Here is a 17,913-nt window from a genome sequence, read left to right as displayed (position 1 = left end):
GTTCTTTCCGGGGTTTTCCCTGGTTCTTCCTCCACCATTAATACTGGCCACCATGTATAGCCTATCGTGTGCTGAAAAATGCCATTAAACCCCACAACAACATCAACATCAGACATGTTTTTGAACTGTAACTGAATAACTTGTCACCGATTGAAAGTAACTTGAAATTATGATATTAATTGAGTTGAATTTGTGATATGCTCCATCTGTCGTTTAGCTTCTCTGTTTTTAACTACATTTCCTGTTAAATTGTTGAATGGAAGTTTGCCAAACCTGGTAGATAAGTTGCAGCATAATGACCATATGCAAGAGGTTTGTGATTTGTTGGCCTCAACCTTGGAATCCCTGGTTCAAAGGTCAGATATACAAAAGGCAATTGCAGTCACATATCTCATTATTTTTTAACAAACTTTGTACATGCATTTAGATGAGGATACCTAATATATTCAGTGGATTTTGGGTTATGTCCCCTGGGGAGCTGTCCGTAAGGGTTTGTGGGGTTAAGTCCCCTTGGGAGCTGTCCATTTGGTTTGTGGGGTTATGACCCCTGGGAGTTTGTGGGGTTATGACCCCAGGATATATGTCCAGGTGGTTTGTGGGGTTATTATTCCTGGTTCATGTTTTGGAATGTGGTGTGTGTTTGTGTATCCAGGGTCATGGAGTGTAGACAGGATGAATAAAAGACTTAGGGATTTGCTGTGGAGAGCAATTGAAGTAGCTCTGGTTAGGTATTGTTGAGCTGAAAGAAAATGAGTACCCATGTACATGTAATGAGGAGAGACTACATAACAAAATGGGTACCCATGTACATGTAATAAGGAGAGACTACATAACAAAATGGGTACCCATGTACACATAATAAGGAGAGACTACACAACAAAATGAGTACCCATGTACATGTGATAAAGAGAGTCAACATAACAAAATGAGTAGTGTAATACACATGATAAGGAGAATCTACATAACAAAATGAGTACCCATATACACATGATATGGATAGTCTACATAATGAAATGAGTACCCATGTACACATAATAGGGAGAGACTACATAACAAAATGAGTACCATGTACACGTGATAAGGAGTCAACATAACAAAATGAGTAATCATATACACATAATAAGGAGAGTCAACATAACAAAATGAGTAATGTTGTTGTAGGGTTAATGCCATTTTTCAGCACACAATAGGTTATACATGGCGACCAGTATTAATGGTGGAGGAAGAACCTGGGAAATCCCTGGAAAGAACCACCGACCCTCGAGAAGCTACTGGCAAGCTTTCTCACGTACCCACATTGGCTGAATCCAAGACTCAAACCTACGCAGGCAGAGGTGAGATGGCAGTGATCCGTAATGGAGAGCGCTTTAGACCACTCAGCCACTTGGGGCCCCAAAACGAGTAATCATATACATGTAATAAAGAGAGTCTACATAACAAAATGAGTAACCATGTACACATAATAAGGAGAGTCTACATAACAAGATGAGTACCCATGTACACATAATAAGGAGAGCTGGCAGAAAATCCATCTCTAGAAGTTCTGCCCTTGAATTTCTACTGAAATAGGTCTTTTGTCCAACTTTATTCTGAAAATACATAATTTTTATACAACTGAGCTCTCTCTGTAATGAGAGAGACCTTGCATTCCAGGACCTTCAGTTGCAGGTTCTAAACTCTCAGTTTTGAAAAATTTGATCTAAATTTTTTCTAAATTGTTACGAATTTTACATGAATACAAATATACTAGTTTCATGTCCAGATGGGTAGTTTGACTTTGGCAAGATGTTTTGCCAAAGAATGTTCTGTATCATTTATATATTATGCACACCGTTCGATGTGTTTTACGATGTCCACCATCTTTGTTAATCTATGCAATTTATGTATTGGAGGCACCTCCAGTGTGTCATATCATTGATTTACATTGTTTCAATGCTGTAAATCACATATATAATAGTTTCATGTACAGATGGATATTCTGAGACTATGTTAAGTTCGATGTATTACAAAACAAATGTTCTGTATGATTGATATTATGTACATTGTTAAATGTATTTCACGATGTCCACCATCTTTGTTTTGGTGGCAATTTATGTATTGGAGGCATCTCAAATTTCCACTACGCAGTATATACACTCATTATTGAACGCCAATAAACCATTGATGTAACTAGTTTTTACATAGAATAAGTTATGCTCAACAGTAGAATAATGCACTTACCGTCTATTGCAAGGACAACACATCTGGATAGTGAATGTTCTAATTTTCCCGCACCAAAAACTTGTTTGGAGGCCACTGTTTACTGTTTATACGTGTGACACAGTGATTTTAGTGTTTGATCATACATTTGTAAATAAGAGTAATAATATAATTAGCATTCAATATTTGTTTCGAATCTCAATATTTTAACGATAATTAATATTTATTGAGTCTTAAATACTTGTTAGCAATACTATTTTGGTGGAGTGTTACACTGTAGTACAACCGAAGATTATAAATATGGGTGTTGTGCACACCAGTAAGTTTCTCCTTCAAATACCCGATCACATTAACGTTAGGGATATAAGCCTGCTACCTCTCGAATCCAGCCCTACTAAAAGACGAAAATTCGTCTTTTCTGCCTATCTCATATAGACCAAATGGCAATAACTCTTGCCCCTTTCCTCCCTTTGCCACTGCCAGGTGTCACTAGTTTTTAAGCTTCGCTTGTACTGATAACACGTACATTATGCCTCCAAACAATCCAAGCCATCTTAGCGTTAAATGGACCATCCGAAGTTAAATTTGGATTTATTGCATTGGACAATCATTCTTCTACAGGTTGTATACATTATTTTAACAATTTTTTTTCAAAATTGAGTGACTTTGTCACCCTTACGGATTATGTTTACTGAAGACCATGTTACACACGCTATCGTGGAACTCGTGTTGTCAGTTAAGAGTTAATGCGACACTGACTAATTTTGCTTACTCTGTTAGTAACGGTTGTGGTATTAGCGAATTAATAACATGCTGAATTGATAGTTTGTGCTTTGTTTTCTTTTCTTGTGTCGTTTCAGTAGAAATGTCAACCAAATGCATGAAATGCAAAAAGTTCAAAGCAAAAGAGGACAACCATGACTCTTGTATTGTATGTACCAAGTGTACATCATCTATACCATGCAGCGTGTGTAATACTTGGACAGAGCAAATGTGGGCTGATGTAGTCCAGAAGGTAGCAAATGGGAGGGATAGACGGAATAAGTCGAAGAAAGATAGCATTGATGTCCTCAGTATACATCCGAAGACAGCCTCCATTGCGAGCCTTGTGGGGGACGTTGGGGTCCCCCCTCCACCTAAAGTTCGTCGTTTGTAACCGTCAGCCACAGTAACATCAGCGGCAATGGAGGAAAGTAATATTGACAGGGTACAACAGTCCAGTTTTGAACAGATGTGTCGTTTGGTCCAGGAAACGACGACGCAGCTATTGACATCATGCCAGATATTACCCTTATTTCCCTCGCTCGCTTCCACAGCTTTTTCTGACTCTTTGGGGGAACGTTCCGAGCAATGTTCCGAGCATGGCCTTCGGGCCTGTAAGTCAGGACACATGGGGTTTTTACCGGATCCATCGGATCCATTTCTTTATACAACCTCTACGTCACTGGCCGTCAAGCTGTCCCAGCATGGGGACCCTATTGCTAAAACGGTCTGACCAAACATGACTTACGGGGATTTTAGTGATAAATCCATCCGTCAAGCTGTACCGCCGGCAACATACCAATACTGTGGCGGAGATTTTAGTGAGAAATCTGTCCGTCTAGCCAGGCCATTGGAGCAGCCGTTACCGGTGATAGCAGGACCGTCGCCAACATTCAGACCGACCACAAGCCAGACAAACCAGCCGGCAGGGCCGGCTGTCCATATGTTCATGGCTTATCCACAAGGGAGAGTTAGTGACTGTTAAGGATCACAAAATCGCGTCATCTATGCCACCTGGTATGCTCTATCCAGAAATGCAAGCTATTAGAGAACACGACTCGGCACACAGTGAGGGTGACGAAACTCCTGCAAATCAGCCATACACAGATCCAACCATGGAACGGACTGAGTTTGGCTTCAAGGCGGCAGTGGAAGAAATTTATAGGGTGTTGGCAACTTCAGAATGCCCTCCACCTCCTACCGCCACTCAAGACTACAAAGTTAAGGCGTCTGTAGATCTTGACGGGGAGGAAGAGACGCTGTCCTTCCGGCTCCTTCCCCAGTCAGCAAAAATTAAGGAGATCAGTGATCATCTATCAGGACGAATAGGTGATCCAGGGAATGCTAAGGCGTTCTTTTCAGAAAGCCAAGTACCAGCAACGTTCTCGTGTCGCTGGTACAAAACTCATTCAGACACCTTCAGTACGGATCTTCCGGCCCTGGACAAAAATATGGCAGCAGTTCACTTGTCCTCTCCACTGTTTTACAAAGTGGACAAAAAATGTGTTCCATGCCACGGCAAAGCTAGTCTGGAACATAGTCGCTACGTCTTCAATGTTAGACTTGGCTTCATTAGCCATTTTCCGACTCGCAGAAAAATCAGACAATGACCACGCTTGGGAAGCGACGGCCCAGATTGCTAGAGTTATTAACAGGGCAGCTCACCATTCCATGGCTAATGCGTTGACTGCTTCTGCCAACTTAGACCTGATACGATGTGACGCATGTCTGCGGTCCATGTCGCTCAAGCCCCATCATACTCTGGCTTTACAGATGACTCCGTTTGGGTCGCCTTTACTGTTTGGAGGAAAAATTGAAGAAGTTTGGAAGCAGGCAGCTCAGGAACTGCCCCTCCAACTCGCTTCCCAACCCTCGCAGGCATTTAGAAAAAATAAGCCCCTGCCACAGCGGAGGGATGATTGGTGGACCAGGGACAAGGGATCCTTACAATCAAATGTGCAGTATAGATCCCAACCCAATGCCAGGAGACAAGTCTACTCAAGCTAAGAGGCAACCATACAGAGGCGGTAAGAAACAAAGTTTCTCCATCTTCAAGCCTCCTAACTCTAAAAATTGACATACCCTCTCCACCACCCGCGGACAGCCTACCTGTGGGTGGCTGCCTCCTGTAATTTCAGGACCACTGGACAACCTTTTTTCCTCAGAATGATTGGGTGATCCAGGTCATTTCGGAGGGACTTTGGATTTCATTTATCCAACCCCCTCCCCTGTCCTCCTCTCCCCTCTTCACGGACGTACCGTCCGATCAGGAGAAGGATACCTTTCTACAACAGGAGATACAGTCACTCATAAAAAAATGAGCGGTGGAGATTGTGAAAAAACCACAATCGCCGGGGTTTTATTTCAGGCTGTTTCTTATCCAGAAGGCAAAAGGCAAGTTGAGGCCGATCATCGACCTGAGTCGCCTCAACCAATACATTTTACCACCGAAATTCAAGATGGAAACGGCAAGATCAATTCGTCTTTCCATCTGGCGGATCGCGTATGCCGTCAGTCTAGATATGACCAACGCAGATTTTCATGTCCCTATCCACTCCGCGTCACGGAAATTTCTCCAATTCGCTTACCGCAACGCGGTTTATCAGTTCCAGGTCCTACCCTTTGGCCTTAACATCAGCCCTTGGGCTTTTACCAAGGTTATGGATTGCGTCGTCATCCTGTTCCGCTCGACTTCATCTACAGGGATGGCAGTGTACTTGGATGACATCCTCCAGAAACATATGGTAAGTTCTATTCTGCTCAAAGGCAGAAACGATCTTTTAGCACGTTTAGATCATCTAGGCTTTCTTGTGAACTGGAAAAAGTCCGATCTTTGTCCATCCCAGCGTTTTGTCCATCTGGGTATGGAGTTTCTCACCGATCTGAATCTGGTACGGCTTCCTCGCACTCATGTAATCCAGATCGTCGAACTTGTCGAGTCCGTTTCCAACAGGACATGGATTTCAGTGAGAGAATTCTTGCAACTCCTCAGATTATTCAATGCGGCGGCGGACTTGATCCCGCTTGGCCGTCTTTTTATGCATCCCTTACAAATGACGTTAATGGCACAATGGCGCCCCTTTTCAAGTCCCCTCAATCAGACAATAATGATCACACCCGAGATACGATCGTTCCTGCGTCAGTGGCACAACCCCGGTTGGCTGTCCACGGGGATTCCTCTGGAGATGCTCCAAGCGGAGATAACAGTATGTACCGATGCCAGTACCTACGGTTGGGGTGCCCACCTGTTGCTGGACTACGCTACAGTCAGCGGCATGTGGGAGCCAGGGGAGAGGCCTCTCCACATCAACCTTTTAGAAATGAGGGCTGTCATCAATACCTTTCATTTCTGGAAGGATCAACTCTTAGGAAAAACTGTCCTTATTATGTCAGACAACTCTGTGGTGGTGACTTACCTCCTCAAACAAGGGGGCACCAAATCACCAGACCTGTGCATTCTGATCTGGCAGTTTCTACGTTGGTGCGACAACCTCCACATCAGCGTACAAATCAGACACATTCCCGGCAGACTCAGTGTCTTGGCCGACACTCTATCAAGGAAAGGTCAAGTCATTCACACGGAATGGTCACTCCATCAATCAGTCTTTCTTCGGATTTGCACACTTTGGGGGCGTCCGATGATCGATCTTTTTGCGACAAGGTGGAATCGCAAGTTGCCCACCTTCGTCTCTCCAGTTCCAGACCCAGAGGCTTGGGCCATGGACGCTCTGTCAATCAGCTGGGAGGGGTTGTGGGCATTTGCCTACCCTCCCACAGTTTTGGTACCGAAAATAATCCAGAGGTTAAGGGGTCAGAACTGTCGGATGATTCTGATTGCCCCTCTCAGATGGAACAAGTCCTGGGTCACCGATCTACTCGATCTAGCGATAGATCTACCCAGGAAGATTCCAACCAACCCAAATCTTCTCAAACAACCGCAGTCACAGATGTTCCACCCCTGCCCAGACCGTCTTCTTCTTCACGTTTGGCTCTTGTCTGGGTAGCCTTGCGAGACAAACAATTTAAACCTTCGATTGTGGAGAGAATCTCAAGAGCAAGAAGGCCCTCCACTCTGAAGGCTTACGAGGGAAAGTGGCTTGTTTTCAGGGACTGGTGCCATATCAATAACATCGTCCCTTTGAGTGTCTCAATCCCTCAACTGGCCGACTTTTTTCTCTGGCTTTTCGAGGAGAAACAGTTGGCCCCAATTACTATCAAAGGCTACTGCTCCATGATATCAGACACAGTCCGCCATCATGGTAGATGTGATATTGGGCATAACAAAGATCTATCAGATCTTTTAGCCAATTTTGATTTCAATCGACCAAAATCCCTCACCCTGTTTCCAAAATGGAGTCTGTCCTGGGTTTTAACATGGCTCAATTCAGACAAATTTGAACCTTTAGCCCACACTTCATTAAAGCTATTATCATACAAAACATGTTTCTTGATAGCCTTACCTTCAGCATGCAGGGTGAGCGATTTACATGCCCTTTCCAGTGACCCGAACTTTCTTCAGTTCAGATCAGATGGTTCGGTGGTCCTCCTGACGCAACCAGGCTTCGTAGCCAAAAATAGGTTACCATCCATTGGCAATCAAAGAATCATCATTCGCTTGCTCTCTTCCATAGATAAGTCAAGAGCAGCAGTCATGCAAGATCCTGTTCGTGCACTCAAGCACTATTTAAAACGCACAGAGGTGTGTCGGGACACATGTAAGCGCCTCTTTCTTCCGGTCAAAGCTGGTAAACGGGATATCACCCCTCAAGCCCTTGCTTCATGGCTGAAGTGGGTTATACGCTCAGCGTACTCTGAGGTCTCACAAGATTAGAGTTGCCTCATGAAGATTACGACTCATGAGATTAGAGCAATCTCGGTGAGCCTGGCATTCGAATGCAGTGTTTCGATCTGAGATATAATAAAAGCTGTTGGCTGGCATGCAGAGTCAACCTTCTCCAGTTTTTATCTCAGAGATTTGGCTTCGCAGAGGCAAACCTTGAATCTGGTAGGTCCGGTGTCAGCAGCCCAGATGACCACCAGACCCATTTAAAACAGTCAGCACAGCCTATCAGCTTCGCTGGATTCGCCAGTGAAATTTCGTAGGTAAGAAGATTTCAGTAATTATCTTCTTAACCGTATATAGGGGTCACATATCACGGGACCCTAGGCTGTGTTGCTAAGAAATTAGGAGAACGGGTTGTCGTTCAAATGGGGAATCCAGCCATCATTCCCTAGAAGGTACCCAGGGTGGAGGAAGGATGCTCAGCATTCCCTCCTCCTATTACTTATTCTCCTAATGTTAATGTGATCGGGGAACGTATTTGAAGGAGAAAGCAAATTTTTAGTAAATTGTGTTTCTCCGAGAATACTTACCCGATCACATTACTTAAAAACCTTCCCAGCTGCCCCGCTATGCGAGCATCCTTGTATAATATATATCGCTAAGCTTAAAAAACTAGTGACACCTGGCGGTGGCAAAGGGAGGTAAGGGGCAAGAGTTATTGCCCTTTGGCCTATATGAGATAGACAGAAAAGATGAATTTTCGTATTTTAGTAGGGCTGGATTCGAGAGGTAGCAGGCTTATATCCCTAATGTTAATGTGATCGGGTAAGTATTCTCAGAGAAACACAGTTTACTAAAAATTTGCTTTCCCTTCAACTGGCATCAGGTTCGTATGCAAATGCAATACATAATGTATAAGTGGCTTTCAAAAGTGATAGGGAATGTTATCATTCTCTAAGTAGAAATTAACTGGAAATGATCATATTAGAAGATATACATTCATTTCTGCAATATAAAAATTAATAATAAATTTCTGTACTAAGGAAAATCAAAGCCAAAGGTAAAGCATTGGGTACTTTTACGTAGGGATATAGGACCTCCATAACGCTAATTCAGTATATTTGTATGACTTTATATTTTATTCGTAACAGAAATGATGACCCATTTTGCCTGTTAATTCTATTTATTTGAATCCATTTGTATTTGGATTTTAATGTTACCCCTATGAATATTCTTAAATTATTATAGTAGATTCTATTTGATCAATATTATTATTTAATACAAATTGTTGAGACTGTTGGTTGTAATTATATTTTGTCATATTAATTTATTTATTGACTAGGAAGAGAATATGTGAATTCTATTATATTGATTTGTTTATTAACATCTTAAGACTAAAATAAATCCTCTATTTTTCTAATTCAGATTTTATGTTGTTTATATACTTAGATAAATAATTTCCTCACATATAAGTAGCTAGTATAAGAAGCCGTTATTTCTGTAGGGATTTTGTCTGTTATCAGACGATTTTCCATATACTACCAGTACATTATAATATTGTAACCAATTCAAGGTCTCAATTTAAGGAGGTTCAAGTCTTGGATTCGGCCAATGTGGATATGTGAGAAAGCTTGCCAGTAGCTTCTCAAGGGTCGGTGGTTCTTTCCGAAGTTTTCCCGGGTTCTTCCTCCACCATTAATACTGGCCGCCATATAGCCTATTGTGTGCTGAAAAATAGCGTTAAACCCTACAACAACAACAACAAAAAAATCAATTTAAGGATTGCTGAAGTTTAGAAACAGGAAGAAATTTTGTAAATATAAGTGAGCTTGCGTTGGGAAGTTAAACCTGGGTGAGCACGTTACAATATGTTGGACCCTTATTTGTTGCAAAAATATGGCCCTGGACTTCCATTTGTTTGATTCTGAAGGGGTTTTTCACCGAACATTCACCTTTGTCAGCAAGAAAACATCACGTTCGTCAACCAGACATACCATATAAAAATCACAAAGTGATATATTTGAACAAAGCAAACTCATGTTTATCAGATATAAACTTCAAAAAACTTGTTAAATACTAGGTATGCATATATATTATGGGGGGCATTTTCAGTTTTCAAAATCTACCAATTTTCATGGATTTATGGTTATTCAGGACTCTGAATTTAAAAATACAGTTTGTAAATTTTATCTATGAAGATGATAAGATCCTTTTTACAACCCCAAACTTAAAGACACTGTATAAAGTTTGATCTATGAAGATGATAGGATCCTGTTCACAAACCATGAATTTAAAAACCCAACTTAAAATATTAATCTGTGAAGACAATAAATCCTATTCAAAATCAATATAGTTAAGTGGCAAGAAATTAAATTCTTTGCAAAACCAGGAAAAATTGATGCACATCAAAATATACTAAATCGCACTTTTACAATGAACATGCAGCGAGCATTTAATAACCTGTTACAAATCATTTCATAAATTTCACGTAAAAAGAACACTTGTGTAAGAATTGAATCTTTATTGCAGCTTCGAGGGCTCAGTCTCAGCAACTCAGATGTTATCAGACATGTTCACAATAGCTTCTCCAGGTAAGGAGCCTTATTCTTAAAATGTTCTTTGCATAAAATTCAAAACTTTATTCTGTGAATTAATGTGTTTTTTTGTGGGTATCAGTTTTCATAGCTTTTTGAAAAATTTGACATTATGGCTAAAAATTAAATTTTCATTTGTGATATGATATTGTTTCCATTGAGGGATCATTGTTCACTGGAGTTTTCAGTTTGTGGTTTGGTGATTGAATATTGTTGTTTCCTTTGAGGGATCTTTGTCCAGTGGAGTTTTAAATTTGTGGTTTGGAGGTGGGATTGCATTGTTTCCTTGGTTTGGAGATGGGAACCTGTTATTTTCATTGAGGGATTATTGTTCATTGGAGTTTTAAAATTTGTGGTTTGTAGCAACTCCAGAAACCATGAAAATTGGGCCGCATTCAGAATTTCAAATTTATTGTACTTAAAGTGAAACTATATCATTGAATTTTAGCCTGCTTGTAGGGAAACCAAAATCAAGAGGATCCAGTTAATTCTATGACTCTAACCTTATTCCCATTAAAGTTACATATTGTAAGATATTCCTAACTGTGAGTTGAGTTTTGAGTTTCATTTTCCACAAGTTCTGGTTATACAAGGATTTTCATAGCCAACATTTGTAACATCTCTCAGTCAGTTACATGGGACCAGATTTGTATCTGACCTGAAAGCCTGTCTCTTAATAATATGAGTTTGTATAGTTTTGCTTTTGAAAAAAGTTATATTTTCATCAGTAGTTAAATGCAATGATTGGGGAAGACATCAAATTATTTTCAGAGAATGATCATTGTGCAGATCTGGGTATGTTTTGTTTGCAGTTGGAATTGACTTAAAAGCAAGTATGTATGATACTTATGTATAACCATCTTTGTATCTTTTGCAGACAACAGATGTTTGAGTTTGATGAGAAGTCAGCTAAAAAGGATGATGATGTATTTCACTTTGTGAGTTACCTCCCCATAGATGGAAGGCTGTATGAGTTAGATGGATTAAAAGATGGACCTGTAGATTTAGGTATGTGTAAAGGCTGTGAAATTTGCTACACAGAAAATAATGCTTTGAAAATGCTTTCATTTAGTGTAAATCACATTTTTTGCATGATTGTCATAACTTGTATTCATAAGGAGTCTCAAATGCAAGTTCTAATTGCTAACAACAGTTCCAAGATATATTTGAGATGCTGCTGTTGATCTTGAACTATTGAAGAAACAATTGAAAGATGTGCTTTTGCACTAATAAAACATTATGAAGTATAAGTGATGTTCAGCATTTTATTATATGCTCATTTGTTACTCCATTAACTTTACAGTGTCAGAATTGTGCAGTGTTTTTCCATACTGCATGGCTTCAAATAGCACAACACATGCCTAAAAATAGTATTGTTTATTAGGAACAACTTTGTACAATGTATACATGTAGCAGACCCTTAGCTTTTGGTTTAAATTATAGGATTTGTTTGTGTATGAACTAAACAAGCTGTTTCGTCCATTTGAAAGTAATGATGATAAAGTTAATGAAGTGGATGAGTTCACTCAATCACAAAAGAAATTTTCAACCAAGCAAACAAATAAACATTGTAATTGCATTGTCCAGTTTTTTCAGAGAATGTTCTTAACGTTTTGCAAATATAATGATTCAGACCTGGACCAGTTCTCTCTAGGGTCTATGAAAATAGCATAAAAAAACATTGAAGCCAGGGGCTATTGCATATCTATCAGAGAAGTACCATTTTACAAGTCAGTCAAAACACTAAACTCGAGAAAAAAATGGAACTGAAGGTTTTGGTAGAAAACTAAGAGCTTCAGTGCCATTAAGCCAAGATGATGAAGAAGTATAATTTCTGCTGGCCAAATAAATTATCACACAGGAGCTACTTTGCAGTTTTTTCCATTTAACATTTTTTGATACAATGTTTTAGATTTAGGCCTATAGTAGGCTAGCGATAGAAGCCATACTGATCTTGTACCTAGCTGAAGTCCCTTCAACAAAGACCATGCAAGTGACAAGATATGAACATGTTTTCTTTTGTTGCTGATAAGAATGACAGTAAATATACTTATATTTTTAAATCTTGAATTTCCTGAAAATGTACTTTTTTAGTTAGTTCTGAAAATCTGAATTACCTGACCCACATCATGGGTTCCAAAACTTGATACATACCATAAAATTGTACTGTAATTTCAACTATATTTCTAACAGAAATCACATTCTCCTTACTGCACCCAAAATTAATTTGACATTCAACAGCATCTTTTTGATAATTTCAATTAAAAGAATTAATATTTTTCCCACATTATGATCCCAAACAATCAGTGACAGAACAGAAACAGAGGTGCAGATGTTTCAAGACAGGTCTGTTCGCGGCTTAGAATCACATGTACATCATATGGATTTGACTTGTCTAATAAGTTCAGTCCATCACAAGCAGAAAAGCAGAATTGAGTTGGATCAACAGAAAAACAAAATCCATCCATTCCAGACCATCTGGAGAAGTTTCAATGCGCATTCATTCACAATGTGACTCAAAATTTAAATTTTAAGTTGACCAAACCAAATTTTTTTAAAACTTATGTTGAGTACGCAACAAAATTCAGAGGTCACTGGGCAGTACTATGTGTACATTAATATTTATGTTGAATCTGTGGTTAAGTATTTATTTTGAAATACAGCATAAATTCAGTTATTTTGTTTCTTGCTGCATATTCTTTTATTATTTAATCCTTAGGTAGGAAAACCAGATGAGTATGTAATAAAAAGATTACTCCATTTGTATGGGAAAATAGGAACTCATTTTTTCTGACTAATATTGCACTCCCAAGGTAGTGCAGTATTACTCAGAAAAAACTTGTTTATATTTTCCCATATAAATGCAGTAGCCTTTAAATATGTTAGTGAAGTATTTAGATGTATAGTATTATATGTTCATGAAGTGTAAGTGATGTACAGAATAACATGTTCATGAAATACAAGCAGTGTACAGTATTATATGTCCATGAAGTATAAGCAGTGTACAGTATTATATGTTCATGAAGTACAAGTGATGTACAGTATTATATGTCCATGAAGTATAAGCAGTGTACAGTATTATATGTCCATGAAGTATAAGCAGTGTACAGTATTATATGTCCATGAAGTATAAGCAGTGTACAGTATTATATGTCCATGAAGTATAAGCAGTGTACAGTATTATATGTTCATGAAGTACAAGTGATGTACAGTATTATATGTTCATGAAGTACAAGTGATGTACAGTATTAAATGTTCATGGAATATAAATGATGGCAGTATTTTATGTTCATGTGGTATACATGATGTATATGTTCATGAAGTTTTTAAAGCAGCAAATCTTTGATATTTAGATTTCACTATTCTGATATTAATTTTTAGTTCATAATATTTCAGGGGTCATATGCTACCAGGTGAAGTGAGTAAATAAGTCATTGAAAAAATGTATACTTTACTTTCTTCTGTACAGAAAGCATAAATGACTTCACCCAGTGAATTTTGAGATGTTCACTTAGAGTAGTTTATAGCATGTAGATACTCCCTCAACCCAGTTGAGTAGTTACAGTCTTGTATCCCCAGGAAGAATGTATTGCAGCCATATCAGGTTTTGTCTGATTGACTGTTACACTATATCATTTCTGCTGTACTCATTTGAAGTCGTTTGGCCAAAACACGTGGCATAATGGCCAGAAAGGGCACATAAACATTAAGTGCTGTGTGATACTTTTGATGTCAACTGTTAATGGCCAGAAAGGGCACATAAACATTAAGCACTGTGTGATACTTCCCATGTCAACTGTTAATGGCCAGAAAGGGCACATAAACATTAAGCGCTGTGTGATACTTCCCATGTCAACTGATAATGGCCAGAAAGGGCACATAAACATTAAGCGCTGTGTGATACTTCCCATGTCAACTGTTAATGGCCAGAAAGGGCACATAAACATTAAGCGCTGTGTGATACTTCCCATGTTAACTGATAATGGCCAGAAAGGGCACATAAACCTTAAGTGCTGTGTGATACTTCCCATCTCAACTGTTAATGGCCAGAAAGGGCACATAAACATTAAGTGCTGTGTGATACTTCCCATGTCAACTGATAATGGCCAGAAAGGGCACATAAACCTTAAGTGCTGTGTGATACTTCCCATGTCAACTGATAGTGGCCAGAAAGGGCACATAAACATTAAGTGCTGTGTGATACTTCCCATCTCAACTGTTAATGGCCAGAAAGGGCACATAAACATTAAGTGCTGTGTGATACTTCCCATGTCAACTGATAATGGCCAGAAAGGGCACATAAACCTTAAGTGCTGTGTGATACTTCCCATGTCAACTGATAATGGCCAGAAAGGGCACATAAACATTAAGTGCTGTGTGATACTTCCCATGTTAACTGATAGTGGCCAGAAAGGACACATAAACATTAAGTGCTGTGTGATACTTCCCATGTCAACTGATAATGGCCAGAAAGGGCACATAAACATTAAGTGCTGTGTGATACTTCCCATCTCAACTGTTAATGGCCAGAAAGGGCACATAAACATTAAGTGCTGTGTGATACTTCCCATGTCAACTGATAATGGCCAGAAAGGGCACATAAACATTAAGTGCTGTGTGATACTTCCCCTGTCAACTGATAATGGCCAGAAAGGGCACATAAACATTAAGTGCTGTGTGATACTTCCCATGTTAACTGATAATGGCCAGAAAGGACACATAAACATTAAGTGCTGTGTGATACTTCCCATGTCAACTGATAATGGCCAGAAAGGGCACATAAACATTAAGCGCTGTGTGATATTTCCCATGTCAACTGATAATGGCCAGAAAGGGCACATAAACATTAAGTGCTGTGTGATACTTCCCATGTTAACTGATAATGGCCAGAAAGGGCACATAAACATTAAGTGCTGTGTGATACTTCCCATGTCAACTGATAATGGCCAGAAAGGGCACATAAACATTAAGTGCTGTGTGATACTTCCCATCTCAACTGTTAATGGCCAGAAAGGGCACATAAACATTAAGTGCTGTGTGATACTTCCCATGTCAACTGATAATGGCCAGAAAGGGCACATAAACATTAAGTGCTGTGTGATACTTCCCCTGTCAACTGATAATGGCCAGAAAGGGCACATAAACATTAAGTGCTGTGTGATACTTCCCATGTTAACTGATAATGGCCAGAAAGGACACATAAACATTAAGTGCTGTGTGATACTTCCCATGTCAACTGATAATGGCCAGAAAGGGCACATAAACATTAAGCGCTGTGTGATATTTCCCATGTCAACTGATAATGGCCAGAAAGGGCACATAAACATTAAGTGCTGTGTGATACTTCCCATGTTAACTGATAATGGCCAGAAAGGGCACATAAACATTAAGTGCTGTGTGATATTTCCCATGACAACTGTTAATGGCCAGAAAGGGCACATAAACATTAAGTGCTGTGTGATACTTCCCATGTTAACTGATAATGGCCAGAAAGGGCACATGAACATAAAGCACTGTGTGATACTTCCCATGTCAACTGTTCATTGTGAATGAGACTTTTCAACTCAGAATGGAATTAAAACCAATTACAAAAAAAAACTCTATGAAAATAAGTTGAATGCATGTATCTGAAGATAGGATGAATATAGACAAGTTCAGAATTATCAAATCCATTGGAAAGGGAAATAAGAAATAAATGAGAAAGATGCATAAAATGTATATATTGCATTTCTTGCTCAGCTCCCACTTCATCCTGTGCAGCTCTCACTTCTCCCTATTCTTTCCAAAAGGAGAGGTCACTTATCCCTAAAATTTAAGTGTATCTTAACCCTTGATATTTATCAGTTGGTACTAAATTTGATGCTTATGTCTTTTGTTGCACAGAAAATTTGCATTTCATTTCAAGGTAGCCTTCTAAAAATGTCATTGTCTAGGTTTTTTGTAATGTCAACAATGTTTTCCTCATGAAGCAAATATCTGAGCATTCACTGTTGTATACATCTGTCAGTGACAGCTTAAGGCAGGGAGAAACCATTGTTTGGTTAGGAAATACTTTTTCACTAGACATAGAAGGCAGATGACTATTATATACAGAACAGTTATATAGGAAATTTACCTGGGAGAAATTAGAATTGCCACTGAACAGGTGACTGCTGAATAAAGGTGACCATTGGGACAGATCAGCTATATATAGATAATTTAATAGACACATTGACACTAAATACAGATAATCTCATAGACACTATATATAGATAATATCTTAGACTCTATATATAGGTAATTTCATAGACACTGTATATAGATAATTTCATAGATGCAATAAATAGATAATTTCTCACACTATATAGATAATTTCATAGACACTATATAGATAATAAACGCTATGTAGATAATGATAGACACTCTATATACATAATTTAATAGACACTATATGTAGGTAATTAACAGACTCTATATATATATATATATATATATATATATATATATATATATATATATATATAGACAATTTATTGGACATTATTTAGATAACAGACACTAAAGATATTTTGTTGGACACTATATATATATATATATATATATATATATATATATATATATATATATATATATATATATATATATAGAGAGAGAGAGAGAGAGAGAGAGAGAGAGGGTGAGAGAGAATTTAATAGACACTATGTATGGATAATTTAGTAGATACATGTAGATAACATAAAAACCACTTATGTACATGAAAACGTCAGTTGGATCAGAAAGGTAAAGATAGCCAACTTACGGCAGGTTGGTACTTTGTTTTGAGTAAAGAGTGGGATATTTCTGCTAAGGGATTGTAATTATTACAAAGAATATAGGTAAAACTGTGGATTGACATTAATTATCACATCAGTAACAACTTAATTGTAGCCAACACTTTGATTTTATTGTGCTGTAACAATAGCTTGCACCTTCAAACAGCCTATTTTAGCTTTCACTTAACCTTACATCAGTTTCACTTGTCCTTACATCAGTTTTACTTGTCTTTTTGACAGTCACGCAAGCATTAATGTCGCACTTGTTGATGTAAACTTGGTAAGAGATTGGATGCAAACTGGTTGTGACTTCTTTCTCTTTTTGAAAATGGAACCTAAAATTGTGGAAGACTCACAGTTACATGCTCAGGTTCTGTTGCAAGTACGATGGCAAATGTTGAAAGTTAGTAGATGTACAAATTTGTTTTATTAAATTTTAAAACAAAATTTTTGCTGTTACTTGATTGGCACATGCAGTTCTGTTGTGTGAGATAGGCAGACATCACGTTTTATATGCTGTTTGAGTATAACTGACATTACATGGCACATGCTGTTCTGATGTTTGAGTATTGCTGACATATAGTGCATGCTGTTTTGATGTTGGAGAATGGCTGACATCTCATGGCACATGCTGTTCTGATGTTTGAGTATGGCTTATGATTTTATGATGTTTAAGTATGGCTGGCATCTCTTGCACATGCTGTTCAGATGTTTGAGTATGGCTGACATCTCCTGACACATGCTATTCAGATGTTTGAGTATGGCTGACATATAGTGCATGCTG

At 38.7% G+C, this 17,913-nt stretch overlaps 1 protein-coding gene across 1 annotated transcript in view; it reads left to right on the top strand.

Annotated features, from left to right (window-relative positions):
- LOC149778805 (ubiquitin carboxyl-terminal hydrolase isozyme L5-like) overlaps positions 1-17,913 on the top strand; it is a 46,179-nt gene that overhangs the window by 10,367 nt on the left and 17,899 nt on the right. Inside the window, exons 5-6 of the mRNA XM_089939565.1 lie at positions 10,274-10,335; positions 11,216-11,346. Coding sequence (XP_089795691.1) covers positions 10,274-10,335; positions 11,216-11,346 — 193 coding nt within the window. The remainder of the gene's footprint in view (positions 1-10,273; positions 10,336-11,215; positions 11,347-17,913) is intronic.

The sequence above is a fragment of the Sinohyriopsis cumingii genome, chromosome 17 (assembly GCF_028554795.1).
Source record: "Sinohyriopsis cumingii isolate HCF-2022 chromosome 17, ASM2855479v2, whole genome shotgun sequence".
Lineage (NCBI taxonomy): Eukaryota > Metazoa > Mollusca > Bivalvia > Unionida > Unionidae > Sinohyriopsis > Sinohyriopsis cumingii.
This window is presented reverse-complemented; position numbering and strand designations above follow the sequence as displayed.